The sequence below is a fragment of the Eremomyces bilateralis genome, assembly GCF_010015585.1.
Source record: "Eremomyces bilateralis CBS 781.70 unplaced genomic scaffold P152scaffold_20, whole genome shotgun sequence".
In the NCBI taxonomy this organism is placed as follows: domain Eukaryota; kingdom Fungi; phylum Ascomycota; class Dothideomycetes; order Eremomycetales; family Eremomycetaceae; genus Eremomyces; species Eremomyces bilateralis.
The window spans coordinates 370,508-392,166 of NW_022985086.1; the positions used below are offsets into that span (position 1 = coordinate 370,508).

Here is a 21,659-nt window from a genome sequence, read left to right on the forward strand (position 1 = left end):
AGACTTGATTTGATGGATGATGCAGTCATGTTACCCTAGAATGGCGCAACAGGGTCAGTAGCAAACGTGATTGTCTGGGATCATCAGTCAAGACTGAGCTTATCCATTGCGATATCTGACCCCAGCATCGATAGATAGACAATAAATAGATAATAGCAAAGTTGCGTGATCTGTAAGCTATATTAGACAATACGCGGGGAGTTTTAAAGAAGTGCCGAATATCCGGAGGGATATATAAAATTAGGACTGAACGACATTCGAAAGAAAGTAGACTCTTAAATTATACTTTGAACTCATTCAACAAAGGAACACGATAGCAAATATGGCACCCTCAGTAATTGTGGCACCCGCAGTGACGGAACAGGATGTTCCAATCGTTACCAAAGGCAGAGCGCAGCCGTTGGTATCGTCAGGCCTCCTTGATCAATTCGAGCAATTCGATGTAACCCCAGTCATCGGCACGGAGTTCTCAAGTGCCAAACTGGTCGAGTGGATTAATGCTCCAAATGCAGATGAACTCTTGAAGGAGTTGGCCATCAAAAGAAAGCACCCTATACCAATACAGGCGTGCTCTAGACTAACGGACTCGCAGTCTCCCAGCGCGGTGTCGTTTTCTTCCGTGCCCAAGACGACCTTACGAACGATATTCAGAAGGCATTGGTTCAGCGACTCGGCGAACTGACGGGAAAGCCAAAAACTTCGGGCCTACACATTCACCCGATCTTAAACTCTAGCCGGGAGCTTGGAGGATCCGATCCGGAGATCAGCGCAATCAACTCTGTCCAGCGCAAGAAGCTTTACGGCACCGCTGCAGGTGAAGAACCTACTGCAAAGCCGCAGAGCGCTGCACGGTGGCACTCGGATATCGCGTTCGAGCCAGTCCCCGCTGATTATTCCTCACTTCGACTTATTAACCTACCCAGGACAGGAGGAGGTAGGTAGAACCAAGATCATCGCTAGTGGCGCTAACAGACATTATTAGACACCCTCTGGGCATCCGGATACGAGCTCTACGACCGTATCAGCGAACCATACCAGAAGTTCCTTGAGGGTCTCACGGGAACCTTCGCTCAGCCGGGATTTAGCGCCACTGCAGCTCGCGGTAACTTCGAGCTCTATGAGAAGCCCCGCGGTGCACCCGAAAACGTTGGTAGCGCGATGAAAGCAGTGCATCCCGTTGTGAGGACCAACCCTGTGACCGGTTGGAAGAGCCTTTTTCCCGTTGGTGGCCATATCCAGTATATCAATGGCGTAACGGAAGAAGAGTCCGAGGCTCTCCTGAGCTGGTTCTTAGACTTGGTATACAAGAACCACGACCTGCAGCTCCGCTTCAAATGGAAGAACTCGAACGATATCGGTAAGCATCCCTTCGTCCCAGAGGAGTTAAGGCTCAGAGCTGACATATGACTAGCAATCTGGGACAACAGAAGCACCTTTCACAGAGCAACCTACGACCATGACGGTCAGGGTGAGCGCTTGGGTAACCGAGCGGTAGGATTGGGTGAGCGACCGTACTTTGACCCCAATAGCAAGTCACGCAGGGAAGCTCTGCGCGAGCATGCTCCTGGTGAGAAGATTGTGGTATGATTGAGTCCGTGAAAATCTCCGGAGCTCATTCGCGGCTTTACAGTCCGCAGCCACCTATTCATGTTAAACCAATTAGGAAGCCAAATAGAACTTATGATGAATGAAGTAATAGCTTCTGAACTATGTCCCGTGCGTGATTGAAAAGACTAGAATAGCGACCCTGTGCAGACATTGAGGTTTGGTGGTTCACGAATGCGGATAGCCCATCGGAGTATTTCAAGGTCCATTAAAGAAAAGTGTGAGGAGCCATTCAAGACGGGTTTTGGCAGGAAAAGAATGAGGATAAGAGAGAGAGATTCATACGCCTATCAGGCCTCGAATCAATTGATTGAGTTGAGTTGAGTTGAGTTGAGTTACTCCATAGTCATATACCTCTAAAGGCCACAAGGCCTATGAGGAAAACACCCTATAATTGTCGCATTTCGCAGGGGTGATGATTAAACACGTCCACCGCTTAAGCTCAGTTACTGCAGAGTCACAACGCAAGTTGGTATTGACGATTTCCATTGTCTCTCCAAAAAGGAGATCTGGCTAGAAAACAGTTGAAGATAACTAAATACATGGGAAAAGACTAAGCAGTCCGAAATAGGCTTAGCCTAGGGGTAATGGGCAGTGAAAAGAAAGTTAGGGCAGTAGAAACCAACAGGGGCATCTTGGGACAATAATCCTCCGAAAATCGGGTGGGAATATCTCACCAGCCTTATTTCTATTTACTAGAGGTGTTTTTAAGAGCACCCACCGAGTTTAAATACTTCTAGATTATCCACAACATTTCCCAAACATTGTTACGGTCCCAGGCCTGTGGCCTGCGACTGATGTATGTGTGGCTGAAGCTAGGTGTGGCGAGAGGATTATCAGGAGGTAGTCATGTGTTGATAGATGTGTTAACGAAGTATTAGAGGGGAGGTATATGCGAGAGAGATTTGTCTCTTGCACAACAGAGAGAGAGAGAGAGAGAGATTTCCTCTTCTTCCCCTCTTCTTTAGTTTAGCTTGAATGAAATCAGTATTTGCAGACCTTGCAGACTAAACTATATCAAACATCTCTCTTTCTTACCACGTCGGTCACGCTATCAATTGAAAATTGCAGTATTCTACTCCCAAACCCTCAATCAAAGATAGAGTAAAATCAAATAGATCGTGTACCGTGCCCATACTGACTGAAGTTCGGGCTTTTTTCAACCCTTTCCCGCATCAACAACATCCACTGTACACGTATCAACCGTTCATCCACCGAACTCTCTACCTCGTCATCAGCGAGTCTCTGCTTGAACATATTGGGAGCACCAATCCAGACTAACACTTCTCTAGCCAATATGTACTAGTAGGAGATTCGCTACTCTTCCCGTGGCTGCACAGGTCGGGAGGAATTCCGACAGTGTCAGGAGAGGCAGGGCACCAACGTCCCCTGTCACCTCCTCACTCATATCCAACTTCCCAACTCAACCCACATGTGTCTCACCCACATGGTGAAGCCTGGGCCTGACTCCATGAAACCTGCTCCATAAACGATGGATTCTCGATACGACCCTACCTACGTGATAGATGGGGGCAGGTGTAGCGGATTGGGTCGGCACAACTACTATCCGCAGATCGTATCCGCATAACAACATCCTTAACGGATGATAGATAGAAGAATCAATGATCACTTATACCAAAACATATTCGTGTATGCCGTGCATAGCCCGTGATTCCATCATAGAGAATGCTCCGCGCATGTAAAGCACCGATTATGTGAGGGTCATCTCAGCAGGAGGAAGGGAACAGTGGATGAACATAAACGGGAAGAGGAACGGGAACAGGAACGGCATTGCTACAATGAACTCGCACGACATTTGTTTTAATCCCTTTCAAGCTCCTCCTCAAAGGAAAAATTGCTTGCTTTGAATGTTTCCAGTTTATCACACATAGCGATCGCACAAGTTCATTTCTTTTCTGAATAATTTAGCGTGATAACCAAGGACTGTGGCACGCTAACCACTGTCCTATCCATAAAAGGATACCAACATGACTAAACAAAAGTTGGTAGTTATTGATTGTAGCAATTCAGTATATAAGGGTCCTCTGCCTGGGTAGTTCACAAGTGCCGCAGCCAACTCATGACAAGGACCATCAAATGAGGTGGTCATGGATTACAGGCTAAAGCCCAGAGGCTAGCTATGACTTAACTAAAACCCCCCTTTTTCCTCCCCTGAGCTTGCTATGTGTAACGGTGATGGATATGCCGATTGCCACAAAGCGACTAAGTAATAATGAAAATTTTGGTTTGAGCAAGTCTTGCAAACTTAGAGAAGAGAAGGGAAAGTTTAATTTACAAATGTAAGGATAACGTTGGCGTATGGCGTTGTGTAGCCCACTGACATGACTGACCAACATGATCAAGTACCTTCGTGAAACACTCCTCTAAATCCCCCATGCCTTCAGGCTCCATATTAGAAAGCCACCCTTGGAGCATCTTCGCATGTTTTCAAGTCGTCTTCAATTGACATTGTCGCGAACCTCCACGCCCTACCATCCCTAGGATTTTTGCAATAGCAGTACACGCTCTAGTCCCGCCTCCCTCGATGTTTGGTTCAACTACGTGGCTTGAACAATTACTATAAATCAAAACGGATCCCCTCATTGGTGGTCATGAGCTTTTCCTATATCAGCCGGCCGCTTGACGGTTATGGTGGAACCGGCTTGTTTCGCTGCTGCCACCCTTGCATAATATTCATCATTCTTCCGCTTCTGCATGACCTTCACGCTCTTCCGCATAGACTTTGCTGGTCCGTATAATTAGATTGCAGCTCTATGTGCCGCACAATAGTTGATCAGGTCGCATATGGGTGCGTTTGGATCGAAGAATGTGTATTTTCCAGGTACTGTTATGGTCCCAGGCCTGTGGCCTGGACTCTTGAATATGGCTGACGCCACAGGGATGTGGCTAGTGGATGGCATAGAGGATTATCAAGGAGATAGTTATGTGGGAGCTGTGTTAAGGAGCTGTGTTAGGATAGCAGAGAGAAGAGTTGATATCTCGCGTACAGAGGCGCTGGGAGATTTCTTCCTTCTTTCTCTTCAGTTTAGATTAACGAAACTTGGTAATCGCAGATCCTGCGCATCCAGACCGTGTCAGGTACAGCTTTCATACGAGGCAGGGTATCGACAATTTTCTGAGTGAGTCTGAACGTCCACGTTGCATGCTTGGGCTGCAACGGTAGGAATCGCTCTCCGCTCGTAAAGCAAACGTAGCACACCCATCTTCAAGTAAGGAGATAGAGGTAGCTACCAAACTCCTCGCAACGTTCACGCACAGCCCTGCATAGTCTCTCATAGAGGATATTGCAGGCAATCCATTTGCCAGTTCTGATGCTGAGGATACCGCGAAGTACTTTCCCTGCATGTCTGGTGATGGCATTGTGTCGAGGGAGGGAGTCAACTACTTCAGTGGCCCGGGTGTTGACCCGTCGAAAGTCCGTTAGAGTGTGCGGGTCAAGTTCACCGAGAACCTCAGCAAGTCGGTCAGCAGGAAGGACATCAAGAGTGCCGAGATTCGTTGTGAGTGGTGCCTTGAGAACGCGGCTTTTGGGCTGGGATAGGACGGCGACATCGGTATGTGATTGGACAGCGTGTAATAGCTGAAACGCATCTCAGAGTGGGTCTAGTCATCTTGACTATACTGTAAGGTGTTCTGTAAGATGTTGGAAGGGGGTTCATGGTGTTGTAGGGCTAGTCAGCCCTAAGAGATGACATTGGAGCCATTGAAGAAGTGCGAATGAAGAGTGGTTGTGTTTTGATATCGAGGTTGATGTAGCGAGGTGATGTATATAATAACATCCACGCGCGAGAGTGGACAAAACAAGCGAGAGATCACATGCATTATCAATTGGATGCAATTAGATATAGTAGTGTGTTAAAAGAGATATAATCCACAAGGACTCACATGCTCATATGAAAGGCAAAGCAAAGTGGAAATGCTCAAACCTAGGCGCCCTTGACCTTTTAAACCCGTTGACATGCCCAGTGTTGATACAGACCCGTACACAAACGTCCCGTCCATCTTGTGCCCAAGCGGTTTTTTCCAGACCACCTGTAGAGTCATCTCCTGTAGCATCATCTTCTTCCCCAAGCAATCATGCATACCCAACCACAAACTGCCGAAAGCCACACTAATCCGTGATGCGCCAGGATTGGAACCACTTCAGATGCTTCCACTGCGCACTATCTCCCTCCATCCCAAAGCAAATCGCCCTAAACAGATAGAACAACCCGACCACCGCGACGTACAGTGGGAAATACACCACCCACTGCCACTTGGCCAGCCGCCACGTCGCCCAATCGACGCAGAACCCGGCGGTAAGGATCGCAAACCAGAGCGCGGGGTAGTAGTGATGGACGTAGGTGACGCGGCCCATGATCATGAAGGGGAGGTAGTGGAGGAACCAGCCGATGACCGGGTAGAGGCCGGCGTAGTGGATGTGGTCCATTTCGCGCTGGGAGAGCTCTTTGTAGCCGCGCTGCCAGCGGATGACGTACCAAGCGACGAGGAGGCCGAAGATGCCGAGACTAGCAGTGCTGCCCCAGTAGACGAGCGGGTTGCCGAGGAGGAAGTATTTGACGACTAGGAACAGGATTAGAGGAGCGAAAAAGAAAAGAATGAAGGGAGGGGCTTACTATGACTATCCCAACCACACATCCGGAGACCAACTCCGAGGATCGGCCATTTCCAGAACATTGACGCAAGATCATCTTGCTTGTCTGGATCGGGGACCAGCGCGTTGTTCGACGTCATCATCGCCACGTTCAAATGGACAAAGTCGCGGAAGAACGGAGACTTATATGACCCCGGATCGCCCGCCGGCAACCTCTCGTTGACGTGCGACTCAATATTCCAGTGCGTGAACACATCTCGGGGCTTATTCTCCTTCACACAGGTAGTTTCGATTTGCTTGAAACCCCACTGCGGCAGGTTGACATTGCCTGCGCGGAGATAGCAGCCCAGGTCGACATGCTTCAGACGGAACGCGGTGGTGAGCGTCCGGATCTTGGTGTAGTCCCTCGACGACGCATCATCGACGACTTCGATTTTCCAGTGATCCTTGGTGTCACCGATAGTGGTGTTGCCGTAGCACGAGACTTCCCAATCGGCCTTCGTAACGGGCGCAGCAACGGTATGCGAGTGCAGGTTACGGCCTGTCTGCGCGTGGATCAGGCGGATGATGTCGTTGTTGCCGATGAACTTGATCTCGGCTTCCTGGTCGTATTCGGGTTCGTGGCGGTTGGGGTAGAAGAACCAGTCATTGTTGGCGTCCTTGTGGTGGTAGCAGGTGACCTGCTGCTGGGAAGAGCCCTCAGGATAAGTCTGGACATGAGAATGGAGGAGACCACCACCGTAGCCCATATTCTTGAGCGTGGCGCGAGAACCGATGGCGACTTCGAGCGGGCTATCTTTTCCGACTTCGGTGCCCCGGAGGTTGGCTTGGAAGAGGGAGCTCATTTGAGCATCGCCCGGCCCGCTGTTCTCAAGGACGAGGAAGTGGATGTAAAAGGAGAACATGTAGACCATCGTGGGGATGAGGATCAGGCCGAAAACCCGGAACCCAAGATGCGCCGCGAACTCGACTTTGGGCATCTTGGTATCCCCGAACTTGTTCCATAGGTCCTCGATGGTATATAGGCCAACCAACGCGGTGCAGAAAAACCCAACCCATTTCACACTGCAGACACAGCCGATCGACACGCCGGTCAGCATCAACCACAGGCCCCACTCCGGGCTGAACGGGTCACGCCGATATTGATGGAACTTCGCCCAGCACAGGACCGTCGTGAACGTGAAGAACAGCAGCATCGAGTCCAGTAAGATAAACCTGCTGATCGTCGTGTACGAGTTCTCACATAGAACTGCCAGCGTGACGAGCCAGACGGTTGCGCGTCGGAAGTTCAGCGCCTTGGCAGTGTAATAGGCGAGAGGAACGCAGAGGGCTCCGAACGTGGCGTTGAAGAGTCGCATGAACGTGTAGTTGACTTCTTCGGGGTACGTCTCGCCGGATTTGAATTCGAAGGAACCGTTGTAGCCGGCCATGTAGCCAGAGAGACCAACAAGCATCTTGCCAAGCGGGGGATGTACGTCGAAGTAGAATTCGCGTTTGAGGTAATGTGAGCCGAACTTCCCGAAACTAGAAGGAGAGCCATATCGTCAGTCTCATTGTTATATAGAATTGATATCCGGGGACAACGTACTGTGCCTCGTCCCACGTCACGATGGGTGAAAGACCAATCTTCCACATCCGCGTAAAGAACGCAAAACCGGTGAATATCAGCGGAGCAATCAGGAACTCCCACTCATCGAGGAACCGTAGGATGCTAAAGCCCTGTGTAATTCCATTAGCGTCCGCGATCTCATATCTCCAGATGGTGCCATACCTGCTGTTTCGATTTCTCCTCCTCCTTACGGTCTACCACCGCGGTGGCATGCTGTGACGCACCTCCCACCTGTCGTCTCCGCAACTCATTATCTGCGCCAGCCGCGCCGCTCGTGTAAGCTTGCGAGCTCGACGCCATCGTCGAAGGGCGAACTTGAAAGTCTGCCGGGATGATCTAAGAAAATCGGATTGAAGGAAGAAGTCGAAGCCCGGTTGCTGCTCAACGCAGCATGGGGAAAGAGAAGGGGAGAATAGATGAATTAGAGAGCGTGACGAAGGAAATCGAAAAGGTGAAGGTCGAATAGAAGGAAGAAGGGTCCGAACCTCGAAGTAATGACCCCTTGGATGCTGGTACAACGGTACAGGAGAAGGCTAGGGAACCGAAGCTGATGCCGTACTGCTGAAATTTGTTACGGGGGTTTGGTTTCCAGTGAGCTGACGGCAATATTGGTGTTACAAATGTGTTGCAATGGGCTTAGTGTGTAACGTTTCAACAGGTCAGAGCGTATGGAAGCAAACACCTCTATTAGACGGTGTCAGCAATACGAGCCGCTAATCCAATTTTAGAATTGCTGGAAGAAGCCAAAGTGTCTTCTTGATGTCGTGATATTACCGTAATCAAAGCGGTCCAGCAGAGTGTTATTCTTAAGCAACGATGATTTAAATTCCATCAACCAGGTATGATAAATATAATTGCCAGATCTATTCGTCCCTACTGTGAAGGAATGTATTAGTAGATCTACGCTGGGTACAGACTTCCCAACCCCCGAAGCGTACTATATACAAGACAAGAACCACGATCAGATCCACTTCCTAAGTTCGTCTATGAAATCCACTCTAAATATCGAGCCTATGCGCTCACGCAGCTCTACAAATCCAAAATCATAAAAGGTGAGCCACCGTAGGGCTATTTAACAAGAAATATTGCATCAAGATAATGTCTCAAACAGCCTTCCTTTTCCTCCTCTAATCTCTACTCCCGCCTCCCCCTCCGCCATCCTCCTCATCGCCATCATCCTGCTTCACCTTACTGTACTTCCCACTCCCTGAATCCCCCTCCCCACTCCCCTTCGCCCTCTTCACAATGCTACTAATCCAGCCTCCCACCCCCTCCTGCTCCACGCTGCCCGCCTGCGGCTTCCCCCGGCCGCCCTCAACGTCCACCGGCGGATCGATGTTCAGCCCGGGGATCGCGTTGTCGGCGGAGAAAGCCGCGGGGCCGCGGCGCAGGTCGATGCTCGGCACGGGCGAGCGGTTGCCGGAGAAGAGGGATTCGGCTTCGGCGATGGTTTCGGGGGTCGGCATGACGGAGGTGGCGTCGCCAAAGAGGACGTTCATGTCCTCGAGGCGGATGTTGGCGGTTTCGGGGTAGATGAACCAGACTGAGATAGATGTTAGCCACACTAGTACTCTCAAAGGCGGCCCGAAAATCGACGGAGCGAGGGAAGACTTACCAATGACGAAACTGAGAGCGCAGAAAAATGCATGCACAAGATAAAGCCGCCACTGGATCAGCTCCTGCAATACCGGCGTCATCATGCCCACCAACCAATTGAACGCCCAATTTGTTGCCGTGCTCAGACTCGCGCCCTTGGCTCGGATGCTGAGCGGCAGGATCTCCGGGGGGTACAACCACGGGATCGGGCCCCAGGACGCGCCGAACGCGGCGTTATAGATCATGACGAAGACGACGACCAGACTGGCCGTGTTATCGATGTCGATGAAGATGAAGTAAGAGACCGCGGAGAGCGAGAGCATCATCGCGACGGCGCCGGTGAGGAGAATGGGTCGTCGTCCGTACTTGTCGACGATGTACCATGGAGGGATTGTGGAGAGGAGGTATGTTATGCCGTTGATACCGGTCATGAGAATCGCATCACGGCCCTGCCAGCCGGCCTGCTCGAAGACGAGAGGGGCGTAGTAGGAAATGACGTTGATGCCGTTCAGTTGGGCGAGGGCTTGTGCGGACATGGCGATGAACACGCGCTTGTAGTACCGCTTGAACATGTCACCGTAGGAGCGCTCGCCTTCCTGGCGCTCCATGAGAACGTTCATCTTGATTTCACGGTAGTTTTCGCGGGCTTTCGGGTTGTGGATGTCACCCTTGCCGTAGAGGTTGGCGATGACGACAATGCCTTCTTCGTCATGGTCGTTGTCGAGAAGCCAGCTAGAGTGGGTTGTTAGTGGCAAGAGTTAAAGGAAGCAAACATACGGTAGCAAGGACTATGCCAGAAAGGAACAAAGGAGCTACTCACCGAGGCGACTCGAGAATTAGAAAACTCCCCAACCCAAGCAACGTGCCCAGGAAGACCTGCATGAACAACGGTATCCGCCATGACAAATCGCTATGAATGAAGCTGCAAAAGTAATCCACCCAGACACTTGCACAATACCCCGTGATGTTCCCGGTGAACTCGATGCACGCCAGCTTCCCTCGATTATGCGGCGGCGAGATCTCGGATTGGTAGATGGGAACGATGGTGCTCAGCATGCCGACGCCGAACCCGGCAAGGATCCGGCCGACCATCATCATCGGCATGCCGTTGGCGAACGCCTGGAGTGCGCCGCCAACCACGAAGACGATGGAGCCGTAGAGGATGGTTTTTCGGCGGCCGATGATGTCGCCGACACGGCCGACCATGAGAGAGGAGATGAAGGCGCCAACTTCAAGGATGGCGACCATGGTGCCGATTTCGGCTCGCGAGGGTTGGTTGAAGTAGTCTTTGAAATATCCGCCGCTGCATAACGGTCAGTATAGCATAAATGAAAGGGGGGTGGAAGACAATCATACGTGATAATGCCCGACATAACGCCCTGATCATATCCGAATAAAAACACACCCAATGATACAAAGACGCTCGTAAAATAACTGCAATTGGCATAGCCGTCAGCATCTCTTCATTCCCAAACCCATCCTAGGTGTGTTGTCAATCAATCCTTACATCAACTTCTTCCCATGCAGCCCATGGAGCCTCGACGGCCCATCTCTCGGCGACATGATGGCAGCGAGCAACCGCTCTCCCCGGGAGATCTTCCTCGGCGGCGGGCTTGGGATCGGGATATCCTCCTTCCTAACGACTCCACGACGGCCTCGTCCGCTCTGTTTCTCGTCCTTTTCGTTGTCCAGGTACCGCACGCGCTTGTGAGCCTTCCCTCGGGACTTTCCGCTCGACGGATCGAGTTCGTCCAGCTGGTGTGCAAGGCGGACGGTCAGCGGGTCTTCTTCGGCGGCGAGCTGGTCGACGAGGTCGCCGGTGTCGCTCCAGAAAGAGAAGTCGGAGCCGGAGAAGGAGTCGCAGCTGGGAGGGGATTGGTATTCGTTCGCGGGGGATGGATCGTAGGTGCTATTATGAGGATGACGGTCCGCCTTCTCGTTCGAACGGTCGATCAATGTAGTGTGGGAGTAAGATAGCGGATCGTGTTCGTTGTCATCGGATTCAAGAAACGGATCCTCGTCGTCGTCCGGGTCGTACGCGTGACGTCGGGGGGGATGACCGTTACTACTGCCCGGAGCGGCGGACGATAGTGTGTGGAGGGGAATGTTGGCGGGCCTCCTCGACGATGGGGTGGAAGTGGGAGGAATATTGTCGCCGGGTGGGCTGATATTGAGCCAGCCCTGCTCCCCAAGAAGGTTATAAAGTAGCCGTGGCAGATGATGGGAACCCTTGGGTTAGAAGGAGGCCTGAAATGGCGACGGTACGAAGTTGGGGATTAGTGTGCACGAGAGCTGGACAGCGGTAGGGGCTGATGGAGTAGTCCCATGGAAGGGATCGGGTTTGGTGTCCTGTGACGCTCTCTGGTGCCGATAGTGGATAACTAACCAACCCGATTCAGAACAGTGTGCAGTCTTGCCGACTTTAAATCAAGAGACTGCCAATAAGACAGGATGAAGAAGATGATGCAAGCTGTTTGGCTGTGCCAGATGATCGGACAAGTTAACAAGGCGCAAGGTTGTCGTTGGTTTCCTGGTGACGTTCAGGGTTCAAGCCACCACCGGAAATAACTGCAAGTACCGGAGCCTCGTGGTGATTTATATCGATGTCAGGTGCTTCAATGGTTTGAAACAAATAAAAGGATACAGAGATTAGAGCCTAAGTAGATTTGGGAAATAGTAAATGCGAAAGGACCCGTATATCTGCCCTTTCCTGCAATGTCGGATTGCACGAATTGGTTTCTCCCCTTTGTCCCCCAGCCTGCCGGGTATCAGTAGTCAATCAGAGGGCCCAGTCTTTTCCCGCCGATCACCTCCGCTCACTTTCCGTATCGGAATCAGAACTTTTGATCGCTGTCATGGGGTTACGGTCCTCAGTCCTGTCTCGCAAAGAAAATCGCCATGTTGTTATGTAAGTTGTGTTATAGAGTGTACTATCCAGCACGCAGGTGGACTACCTGTGGATGCCCGGTGGTAGACACAGTACACGTACCCCGGTTTGTCAAAGTCGAAACACAATCAAGTCCACAGAAGAGCCGCATGTTTGATGATAGATCTGTGTCGATTGAATATCCTCCGAGAACTGCCTTGAAGAACATAATGCGAGCCCCTTTACCCTGTGAACGCCACGCCGTCCATCAAGCCCTAACGCTTCAAATAATCCGTATCGTGTACTCATTAGATCCATCGAAATCTTCGTGGTATCGCTCATCAAATGCCGTGTCAGGTGCGAATGCGGCCTCAACGGTAGTCCGATAAAAGAAAAACACACCAATTTTCTTGTAGGTCCCCTTCATAGATTTTTCGGGGGCGAGGACCAGCCCTTCAAACGTCGAAGATCCTTCTATTTCACTAGGATAATATATAACAGGCATGAAGAAGACCTCTTCCGCGTGCCAGATGTTGGGAATGCAAGGATTCACTAGTATATCAAGCGGAGGTGCATCCGGATGAGGTCCGCCGCGTTGCCGGAGTCTCAGAGGAGCCGGCCCAGAATCCGGACTTGAGGAACGCTCTTCGTTCTCCAGCGAAAAGCACTTGTTGTCGAGATCACCCTTTGGAACTGATGCGAGGCGCACCTGTCTAAGGAGCCCACGAATCCGAAGATGACCTCCTTTCAGCTGGCCAGTCAAATCCTGAGAGACGGGCACCGTGATGACATCTAGTATCCGGGATATGGCACTCCAAGTCCCGTATCGCCGTCGAAGAAAGTAGATTCTTCCATCCACGGAAGCCCAGGACCAGGTAGGAGCTCGATAAGTTGATGACGGCTCCCCATCGTCATGGATGTACCAAAGAAGTTCGCAATGCAGATCCCTTCTCCACATTCCGGCAAGGTATTCGTCTTTAAGTCGAGGGACAAAGGACTTTGCAAGCCCGGAAAGCGCAGGAAACTTGTCAGTTGAATAAGTTAGGCTAGCATTACTGTACATTTCAACAATTCGGCACCATGCATCGTAGAAATGTTCCTGGGGCACAGACAATAGGTTAGAAGACATGGCGTAGAATGATGGATACTGAAAATGTACTTACAGTCGGAATGGTAAATGATAAGTCTAATAATGAAGCATATACTGGGTTCATAGCACCAGATGGCCATTGCGAGTCCATGACTGTATCAGGGCACGACTTTGGAAAAAGCTCTGATGATAGCTTTGAGCGACACTCCCAGTACATTTGCCTTCTAGCAAAGTGAAGAATTCGTGGAGCCTGGCCAATACTAAGCTAGCTGTAGCGTGGTCTTCATAGGCAGCTTACCATAATCTGTTCCTGATAGACCCAGGCACGTTGGTGTAAAGGTGCTTGAAGAACATCAGTGCCGTATTCTTCCAGTATTATCATGGCTCGCTTGGGAGGTATAGGTCCGACAGAAACCCGCGCGAAGTCTGCCTCCGGAGGCTGGATGTCTCTGATATCACTGGAGAGGAGGAGGCCTTCTTTCCCATCTGAAAACCCAGAAGCGGCTAGGTTGCAGACACCGTTTCCGTAGACTAGATGCATAGTAAGGCTCTCTTTGAGCCAGTCCAACGAGCCTGGCTCCTGCTGGATAATACAGAGGGAATCAATCCAGAGGTACTTATAGCCTAGACCAACCGTAATGCGCATGGCGTCGGCAAAAATCGGCGACAGGGAGGCAATCGGAATTGATTGAACCATTTGGTCATGATTGTCTCTGGTTAACACAAAGAACGGCGTCTTCCCCCAGCAATGACTTAGGGTAAGGTAATGTGTCTCAGAATTCAGATCGGAACCATAGCAAAGTCGAGCGGCAAATATAGAGCCGCTTTTTCTGACTTCTACTAGGCGCGTCGGCAGCCAGTGATCTGGTACTCTCGAACAGGCCTTATGCTCGCTGAGACAGCACGAAAGCCACTGTCTAGCCTGGTCCAAGGTACGCGGCCTACTAGTGCTCGTTGGGAGATCGAAGGTTGCCATGTCCTTCTTAACACCTTGTGGAGTGTAAGTCTTACTCGAGAGAAATGGGTGTTATCTTACTTTGGCTTGGTAGAGCACGGAACGGCAGGGTCTTCATCCACCTTTTCGACTGATAAACATAAAACGCGACGTAAATCTGCCCAGGAGTTTTGTCCAGATTTGCAATGTAGCATTGGGTGTTGAATGAGCATTGCGCCTCAGAATCCTTCTTCATGTAGCACAAGGCTTCCATTAGACGAAGACAGATATAACATTTCTCATTCGCCGAAGCCTCGAGGCTAGATATGTCCACATGATGGTCGAAGAACGGAAGCACCTTGTTCGGCTTGACATAATCCTCCTTGAAAAGAGACCTGCAAATCCAGCAAAGATAGGATGTGCTGTTCTGGTTCATCACAATGGTTCTTGACTGGCGAATCTGAAAACCTAAGCTCTTCCATGGAGGATGCTCACAGCATCAAGGTGGAAGAGTTCATGACAACTCCGAGACCAGGACTCGAGGGCGCTTATGAGGTGCGGCCTCTGATGCGGCCTCTGATGCGGCCTCGGATACGACCTCTGTTGCGACCTCTGCTGCATCCAGCAGCGTATGCGGAGGCGCCATCCTTGATTTCTACTGCCCAAGTCAGGTCCAGGTAGCCAAGCGCTTAGTGAATCAGGATCCTAACCATAAATGATACAATACCTATTGCTCAGCCACTGAGCCACTGTGACGGATCTGGTGCAGTGGCACCGTACATTGCTGGTGGATATTGACATTGACAGGTCAAATCACTGGTGTAACCGTTTAGCAGTGTACCATACGGGGATTGCCAGAGGTGAAGAGTACTAATATACGGTCCTGGTATGTACCTGAACAGCTAGTACAGATATGAATGACTTTGTACTATTCTGCACAGGGAGTACGGACCGACACCCGACTATCCTCAACTGGACGCAGCATCCCAGAGTGTTGCATGTGTATTAACAACCGATGGAACTCGGAGGGCGGAGATATCCCAAAACTTGGCACATTATATGCATGACTAAGCGTTATTTAATTGATATTGGGCGTTAACGGGAGTTACTCCAATCAGAGCCTCCGAACAACTCAAACATGCAACTAGCCACCACTCCATGCCATTCATCTGTCATTCAGTCTCGTCCTGTCATCAATGGACAATTGGTCGTGAGACGACACAGCCCACCATCCTCCGCAGTGCAGGCAACAGAATGAGTGTCCTCCAGTTCATCGAACAGTGATTTTCATAATTTATTTTTAGCAGTCCAATTGCTAACACTCAATACCTCACAAAGGACTGTTTCCGACAGTTAACCTCAACCAGTGCCCTCCCGCTCACTCCCACCACCATGTCGCAACAAGGAAACCAATCTGACGCAGGACCGGACGACCCTAGGGTCCCAACCGACTTGCCACCCGGCTGGGTCGCGCAATTTGAACCTACGTACGCCAATTGCCCCTCCGTAACTCAAGAGTGTTTAAGTTATCTGGCCTTCATTCCTGGCCATAACTGACTCCAAATACCTCCACAGCAAACGAGAATACTACTACGTCCAAATAAGCACTAGAGCGTCAACTTGGGAGCATCCGGGACATTCGAATTCACAATCAAGTACCCCCGCACAATCTACAGATCCATATCCGCAACCGCAAGAAGGCATGTCGGCGAATCCAGGCAGTGAAGGGGGTGGAACCCGTGGAGCAGGTGACGATCATGGTCAAGATCGCGGACTCGGCGTAAGTTATCCAACATTCCGTATCTGCCTAAAAAGCTGGGAAACTGACCGCTGTCTCTCCACCGCAGGGTATGGCAGCCAACATGCTCCTAGGCGGCAACAAGCACGGAAATAGTGGCCATGGATCTTCTCCACTGGGTAATATTGCTGGTTCCCTCCTTGGCAGTGGCTCCCATGGGAATTCACACGGCGGCGGCTCTCACGGATCAGGTCACGGCGGTAGCGGTGGTCTAGTCGGAAACCTCGCCGGCTCGCTCCTCGGTGGAGGAAAGCAGTCACATGGCCAGCAAAGCGGTCAGGGCCAGCACGGCTCTTCGGGTCACAGCTCAAGTGGAGGGATCGGTGGTCTTGTCGGCGGTCTGTTAGGTGGCCATGGGAACAAACAACATGGCCAGCAGAACTACGGGTATTCCAACGCCGGAAGCGGGTCGAACTACAGCGGAACAGCGCCACCTGCGCAATACAACCCTACCGGACCGGGCGCTTCAGGCAGCGGCTACGGCGGATCCAATCAGCACGGACAAGGTGGACAACACAGCGGACAGCATGGCGGACAGCATGGTGGCTATGGCCAGCAACAGCATTACGGTGCGCAGTCTAGCGGCCCAGGAGGCCCAGGAGGCTATTCACCTGCGCCGGCGCAGGCATACGGCGGAGCGTCCCAACACGACCAGTATTCTGGACATCAGCAGCATGGTCAGGGAGCTCAGGGAGGTCAGGGAGGTCAGTACGGCGCTCCCCCAGGCCAATACGGAGGCCCACCTCCCGGGCAACACAACCAAAGTTACGGTGGAGCTCCGCAGCATCATGATCAGCATGGACACGGTGGACAATATGATGCTCCGTCTCAAGGAGGGCAGTACGGCGGCCCTGCGCCAGGCGGTCAGTATGGAGCTCCTCAAGGCGGTCAATACGGTGCTCCTCAAGGCGGTCAGTACGGTGCTCCACCTCACGGAGGCCAACACGGAGGTCAACACGGTGGCCCGCCACAAGGGCAATACGGAGGGCCTCCACAAGGCGGCCAGTACGGAGGGCCACCCCAGGGCGGACAGTACGGTGGACACCCCCCACCGCAGTGGTAATGAGTTGCAAGTTCGATTACGCAGCCACGGATGCACAATGTCGGGTTGATACGCTCATATGCTGCTTTGAGAATGAGCCGAGCGAGCGCATAGAAATCGAGTGATATGATGGGTACTGTAGCGGATATCGATGCATACATGAGAGGGATATTGCTTTATGAGGAATGATGTCTCTTTTCCGCTTATGTGAAGGCCGCCAGGGCGACCTATTCTCTAACCTATTTTTTAACCTGTTACATACTTCCTAGCCCTAGAGACGCCTGTGCAAGTGCAATTGCAAAATCGTACTCATTGCTACCTGCTGATGATCGTCCACCAATTGTCTTTCTCATAACCACTCTCCAGTACCTTCCCGCCTGCTTCGACGGCTTCCTCTTCCAACTCGCCTTTCCTGTAGAGATGATAGTACCGATTAAACGTCTTCTCCGTCTCCTTTTCTCCCACATCCGCCTCGCCACTCCCTCTTCCCTGATCGCGACTCCGATCCTTCCGCTTCCTCGTAACCCATGGCACCATTACATCCTGCTCATCCCCCTCCCCCCACCCCCTCCGACTACTCTCCTGCTCCAATGCCCACACCACAACCAACCCCCTCCCTCCCTCCCGCAAACAACTTAACACACTCTCAATCGCCGCAACTCTCCTCTCCCTCGTCGAAAAATGATGCACCACCGCCACCGAGATCGCGAAATCGAACCGGCCGTCGGTATACGGTAGGCGCAGTCCGTCGGCGACGGAGACTTCCTGACGCGGGTAGTTCGACGCGGCGATGGCAGCGAGGTTGGCGGAGCGGTCGGAGGCGAGGATGAAGAGGGAGGGGTTGGAGGAGAGGTATTTTCCGTTGCCGCAGCCGACGTCGAGGCCGATGGAGCCGGGGGGGAGTGAGAGGAGGAAGGAGTGGGGGGTGGGCCAGGGCTGGGAGGGGTTAGTGGCTGTTTTGGAATTTTTATACTTAATAGAAAGATGATGGGAGGGTTTTGGGAAGGAAAAAACCGCGTGATAGTGCCGGAATACTCACTTTATATCTGGTTGATGAGAAGTGCTCGGCTATCTGTTCGTAGACATCATGGACATGCTCTTGCTCGTACGACTCGTCATTTTCACCCCCAGGCATATCTCTTTATCTCGATGTGCTGAATTATATTTTGAAGCTGGGCAATAATGGATTGGTTCTGTTCAAAAGTGAGATCAACAGTGCAGCTGTTCAGGGTTTGGCCACAACGGTACAAGTGTTGGACGTCATGACAAGAAAAATTATATATTAAGCATCGGAGTTACGTCGTGCCACTGGGTGTAAATTTCAGGTTATTAGAAGGCTTCAATTTCATGGCGTGAAGGTTAGATATAATTTTATATCGCATCAAACCTGAAAAGTTACCATAATATCAAAGTGCTGATATCAAGGGAACGACCGCACAGCCACAGCCAAACTACTACGTAAACATCATGAGATGACATTGGAAATTCAATAACCCTTTGGCTTTATCTCCGTAACCAAGCTTAATCCCTTCCTCAACCCATTTAGCCGTACCAACTCAACCCTCGGAAGGACTACCGGCATCATTCAGAGGTCTTGATCACCATGCAACGGCTTGGATAGTGTCGAATTAGGAGTTGTAAGCATTCCTCGACATTAAAATGCGCTTCTAAAATGGAGACTTAGGCTTAGGGGCGGGGGGAATATAATATATGATATCTACGGCATCCAGTCCACATCTGTAACTGGCCAATATCCGTAAACAATAAACATCGCAGTTGATGACTCTTTCAAGGTTCCATAGTCTACCGACCAATGGCGCGATATCAACTCAGAGTTCCTGGTTGAGCAGGCTAGAGTGTTGAAGGATGGGTTGAAGGAGAAGGGTCGAATTGTTCTGATCAGGATTGTTGTTGTCGGCCAAGTTCCGGTACTAGAAAACGAAATGATCAGCGTCAACATCCTCAATTCCTTCAAAGGGCAGCTCACCTTGAGTCCGAAATTCAACAACAGCGCCGCCGCCAACCCAAAACAAACCACCATCGGCCCCCAAACCACATCCAAATCCTTCCCGCTCCGGTTATATATTAAGAGGCTTCGGTACTGATACACCGCCCATCCCCACACCCCCGCAAACACCGCAAGCAGCGTATATACGATCGCCAACGCCCTCGCAACCGTGTTGCTCTCTCCCGCCGCATTATACAACCCCAGCGACAAACTCGCCAGCAACACCGACACGTTCTGCCACTTAATAAACGTCCGCTGATTCGCGAGCCACACCTTCGCCTCCACCTGCACCGGCCCCTTGTCCTTCAACCACACCTCCGGCTGGCTGACGCCCGGGGGTAGTCGAGGCTGCTTTTCCCGCCGCCGCTGCCACCGCGCGTATTTGCTGGTCGAGAAGGACGGCACGAGGAAGTGCATGAATCGCCTGCCGTGGCCGTCGCCCGGTGCGCGGTCTTCGTCGTCGGAGTCGGCTTCGTCGATGGTGAAGGCGCGGTCGGGCCCGGCGTTCTCGGCGGCGGCGGCACGGGTCATTTGCGCGAGGCTGGTGTGGGATATGGCGGAGGAACTGGGGTGGACTTTGGTGGGGGTGGATTTCGGGATGGAGCTGGCGGGGGAGATGGTTCCGGGTTGGAAGGCGGAGGGGGACCGGCCGGGACCGAAGAGGCTGCCAATGGCGTGCTCGTTCTCGGCTTCGCGTTGGCGGCGTTTCAGGGCTTCGTGGAAGGCTTCCTGTGGGTCGCGGCGGATGTCGGTTTCGAGGGCGCTGAGCCAGAAGGGGAAGGTGTTGACATAGTCTTCAAAGAGGAGGGCGACGCCGTGGACGAATTTGGAGAAGCGGGGCGCGGATGTGACAAGATGGGAGTCCATGAGGTCGTTGAGCCATTCGTATTTTTGGCCGCCTTTGATCTTGATTTCGAGGACGGCGAAGGGGAAGCGGTCGATCTCGCCTTTTCGGATTTGGGAGAAGGGGTATTCCATTTGATTGGCATCGATGTCGCCTCGATGCCAGTCGCTGGGGTCGCGACAGGGCCGGTCATGGTCGATGGCGTCTTCGCGGATGAACGAGAGGTCGGTGTCGAGCGAGATGCGAATGCGGTGGTCGCCGGGGACCTCATATGCAGTACGGCTGTAGTTCGCGCGCAATACTGGTTGAAGGCTCTGTTCTTTGATGAACGACTGGATTTCTTCCACTGAGTGCTCCAACTGAGTAACCTGCTCCGAGTCGTCCCCAACCCTTTGTTTCAACCTGTCAATGGATTTCTCCATGTGATACTCCCCTGAGATGAACGGTTGAACGTATTTCTCTTTGATGCGGAACCTTGTCTCCTCGCTGGTGTTGTTGTCTCGCATAATCTTCTTTTCCACGAATATATCGGGCTTATCCGCAAGATGTCCGTACCACCGCAGGCGGAGTGATGCTGGTCCATTCTCTTGGCTGATTTTTGACGAGTATAGCGAAAACTTGGGGTTATCAAAGTAGACGGAGGTGAGTGTTGGGTCATTTTTGGCCCCATCGGCGACTTTGGACGTCTGGGGATTGTAGATGAGGACTGGAAGACGCCGGAGGATGATCGTCTTAACTTCGAGGAGGTTGTCTGGGTGGACCCAAACTGCGATTGTTAGCCGAAGGACAGGACCTGCTATTAGAAAATACTTACATTTGTAGGACTGTGAGCTTTGCCCACCAACCTGCTCATCGGCGGATTGAACGCCTCCGGCCGCTTTCCCCTCCAGGCTCTCGCGAATGAACGAGTACAGGACCGACAAGTGATACAGCAGAGAAGAGTAGTCTTCTGTATAGAATGGAAGCGCAGAGAGCCGGACCTGTAAAAGGGGGCGGACGCGGTAGGATTGGCCTCTCTTCCGGTCATGTTTCTTCACGGCCTTCAAAAAGCCAGTATAGTTGATACGGGCATACTTCTCCAGCTCGCTGAGTTCGTTCGTGATTGAGTCTAACTCCTTCAAGACGTCTTCCAAGATATCCTTCCGCTCCTCTTCCGGTACCTTTCCTTTGTCCTCCCTGCCGGGTTCCGCGTGATGCTCTCCTTTCGAAACCCACCCTAGTGGGTAGAGGCGCTCTTCGCATTTGGCGGACCGGTCCTTGAGATTTTGAGAGATCTCAGTTGAGAAAGTATTGACCTTCTCAAGTTGGACATTCACCAGCTCTTCAACGAAGTCTTCCTCATCTTGATCTGTCCACTTGCCGTCGTCCTCATTGTCCGAGCCGACGTCGGATCCGGGCTCTTTCAGCAGCTTCTTGAGCTTGTCGTAATCGATGTATTTGTCCTCCCATGGTTTATAGGTTTGGCTTCGAAGCTGACGACCGAACCTCATCGTTGGCGATATTGGTGGCGGTCTTGGTATCAAAGCACGGTGTGGCAATTGAGAGAGATATGGATTATGGATTCATGTTGAGACAAAAGAAGCTCGCGCATGCAGTCGCCGGGGGGTGTTACTGTGGGGGCTCCAATGAAGTCATGATACACGCCACGTGAT

General features: G+C 51.7%; 7 protein-coding genes across 7 annotated transcripts; 2 read left to right on the forward strand and 5 right to left on the reverse strand.

Moving 5' to 3' along the window:
• Positions 1–322: 322 nt before the first annotated feature.
• On the forward strand, positions 323–2,079 carry P152DRAFT_516272 (TauD-domain-containing protein; the record flags this gene model as incomplete). Its single annotated transcript, XM_033682939.1, has 5 exons — positions 323–473; positions 593–934; positions 983–1,357; positions 1,412–1,581; positions 1,756–2,079. 5 exons carry the CDS (start codon positions 323–325, stop codon positions 1,927–1,929), a joined length of 1,212 nt encoding a protein of 403 aa, XP_033531777.1. The 3' UTR covers positions 1,930–2,079.
• A 3,377-nt stretch (positions 2,080–5,456) lies between these two features.
• Positions 5,457–8,303, reverse strand: P152DRAFT_484206 (PMT-domain-containing protein). The gene is made up of 4 exons (XM_033681992.1): positions 7,992–8,303; positions 7,809–7,939; positions 6,243–7,744; positions 5,457–6,189 (listed from the first exon to the last, which is right to left on the reverse strand). The coding sequence occupies exons 1-4, from the start codon at positions 8,127–8,129 to the stop codon at positions 5,738–5,740; spliced, it is 2,223 nt and encodes a 740-aa protein (XP_033531778.1). The 5' UTR covers positions 8,130–8,303; the 3' UTR covers positions 5,457–5,737.
• Positions 8,304–8,641: 338 nt separating this feature from the next.
• On the reverse strand, positions 8,642–12,282 carry P152DRAFT_508967 (high affinity glucose transporter; the record flags this gene model as incomplete). The annotated part of the gene is made up of 7 exons (XM_033682608.1): positions 8,642–9,372; positions 9,445–10,157; positions 10,246–10,728; positions 10,782–10,859; positions 10,933–11,061; positions 11,122–11,589; positions 12,236–12,282. The coding sequence occupies 7 exons, from the start codon at positions 12,280–12,282 to the stop codon at positions 8,957–8,959; spliced, it is 2,334 nt and encodes a 777-aa protein (XP_033531779.1). The 3' UTR covers positions 8,642–8,956.
• A 204-nt stretch (positions 12,283–12,486) lies between these two features.
• P152DRAFT_141046 (HET-domain-containing protein) lies at positions 12,487–14,963 on the reverse strand. The gene is made up of 4 exons (XM_033673852.1): positions 14,418–14,963; positions 13,680–14,371; positions 13,455–13,631; positions 12,487–13,390 (listed from the first exon to the last, which is right to left on the reverse strand). Exons 1-4 carry the CDS (start codon positions 14,749–14,751, stop codon positions 12,575–12,577), a joined length of 2,019 nt encoding a protein of 672 aa, XP_033531780.1. The 5' UTR covers positions 14,752–14,963; the 3' UTR covers positions 12,487–12,574.
• A 744-nt stretch (positions 14,964–15,707) lies between these two features.
• Positions 15,708–17,225, forward strand: P152DRAFT_475985 (uncharacterized protein; the record flags this gene model as incomplete). Its single annotated transcript, XM_033681464.1, has 4 exons — positions 15,708–15,802; positions 15,891–16,095; positions 16,163–16,767; positions 16,814–17,225. 4 exons carry the CDS (start codon positions 15,708–15,710, stop codon positions 17,223–17,225), a joined length of 1,317 nt encoding a protein of 438 aa, XP_033531781.1.
• Positions 17,226–17,470: 245 nt separating this feature from the next.
• P152DRAFT_484209 (S-adenosyl-L-methionine-dependent methyltransferase) lies at positions 17,471–18,525 on the reverse strand (the record flags this gene model as incomplete). Its single annotated transcript, XM_033681993.1, has 2 exons — positions 18,195–18,525; positions 17,471–18,091 (listed from the first exon to the last, which is right to left on the reverse strand). The coding sequence occupies exons 1-2, from the start codon at positions 18,288–18,290 to the stop codon at positions 17,471–17,473; spliced, it is 717 nt and encodes a 238-aa protein (XP_033531782.1). The 5' UTR covers positions 18,291–18,525.
• Positions 18,526–18,532: 7 nt separating this feature from the next.
• On the reverse strand, positions 18,533–21,588 carry P152DRAFT_460942 (SPX-domain-containing protein). The gene is made up of 3 exons (XM_033680017.1): positions 20,822–21,588; positions 19,143–20,773; positions 18,533–19,086 (listed from the first exon to the last, which is right to left on the reverse strand). The coding sequence occupies exons 1-3, from the start codon at positions 21,495–21,497 to the stop codon at positions 18,985–18,987; spliced, it is 2,409 nt and encodes an 802-aa protein (XP_033531783.1). The 5' UTR covers positions 21,498–21,588; the 3' UTR covers positions 18,533–18,984.
• Positions 21,589–21,659: the final 71 nt, after the last annotated feature.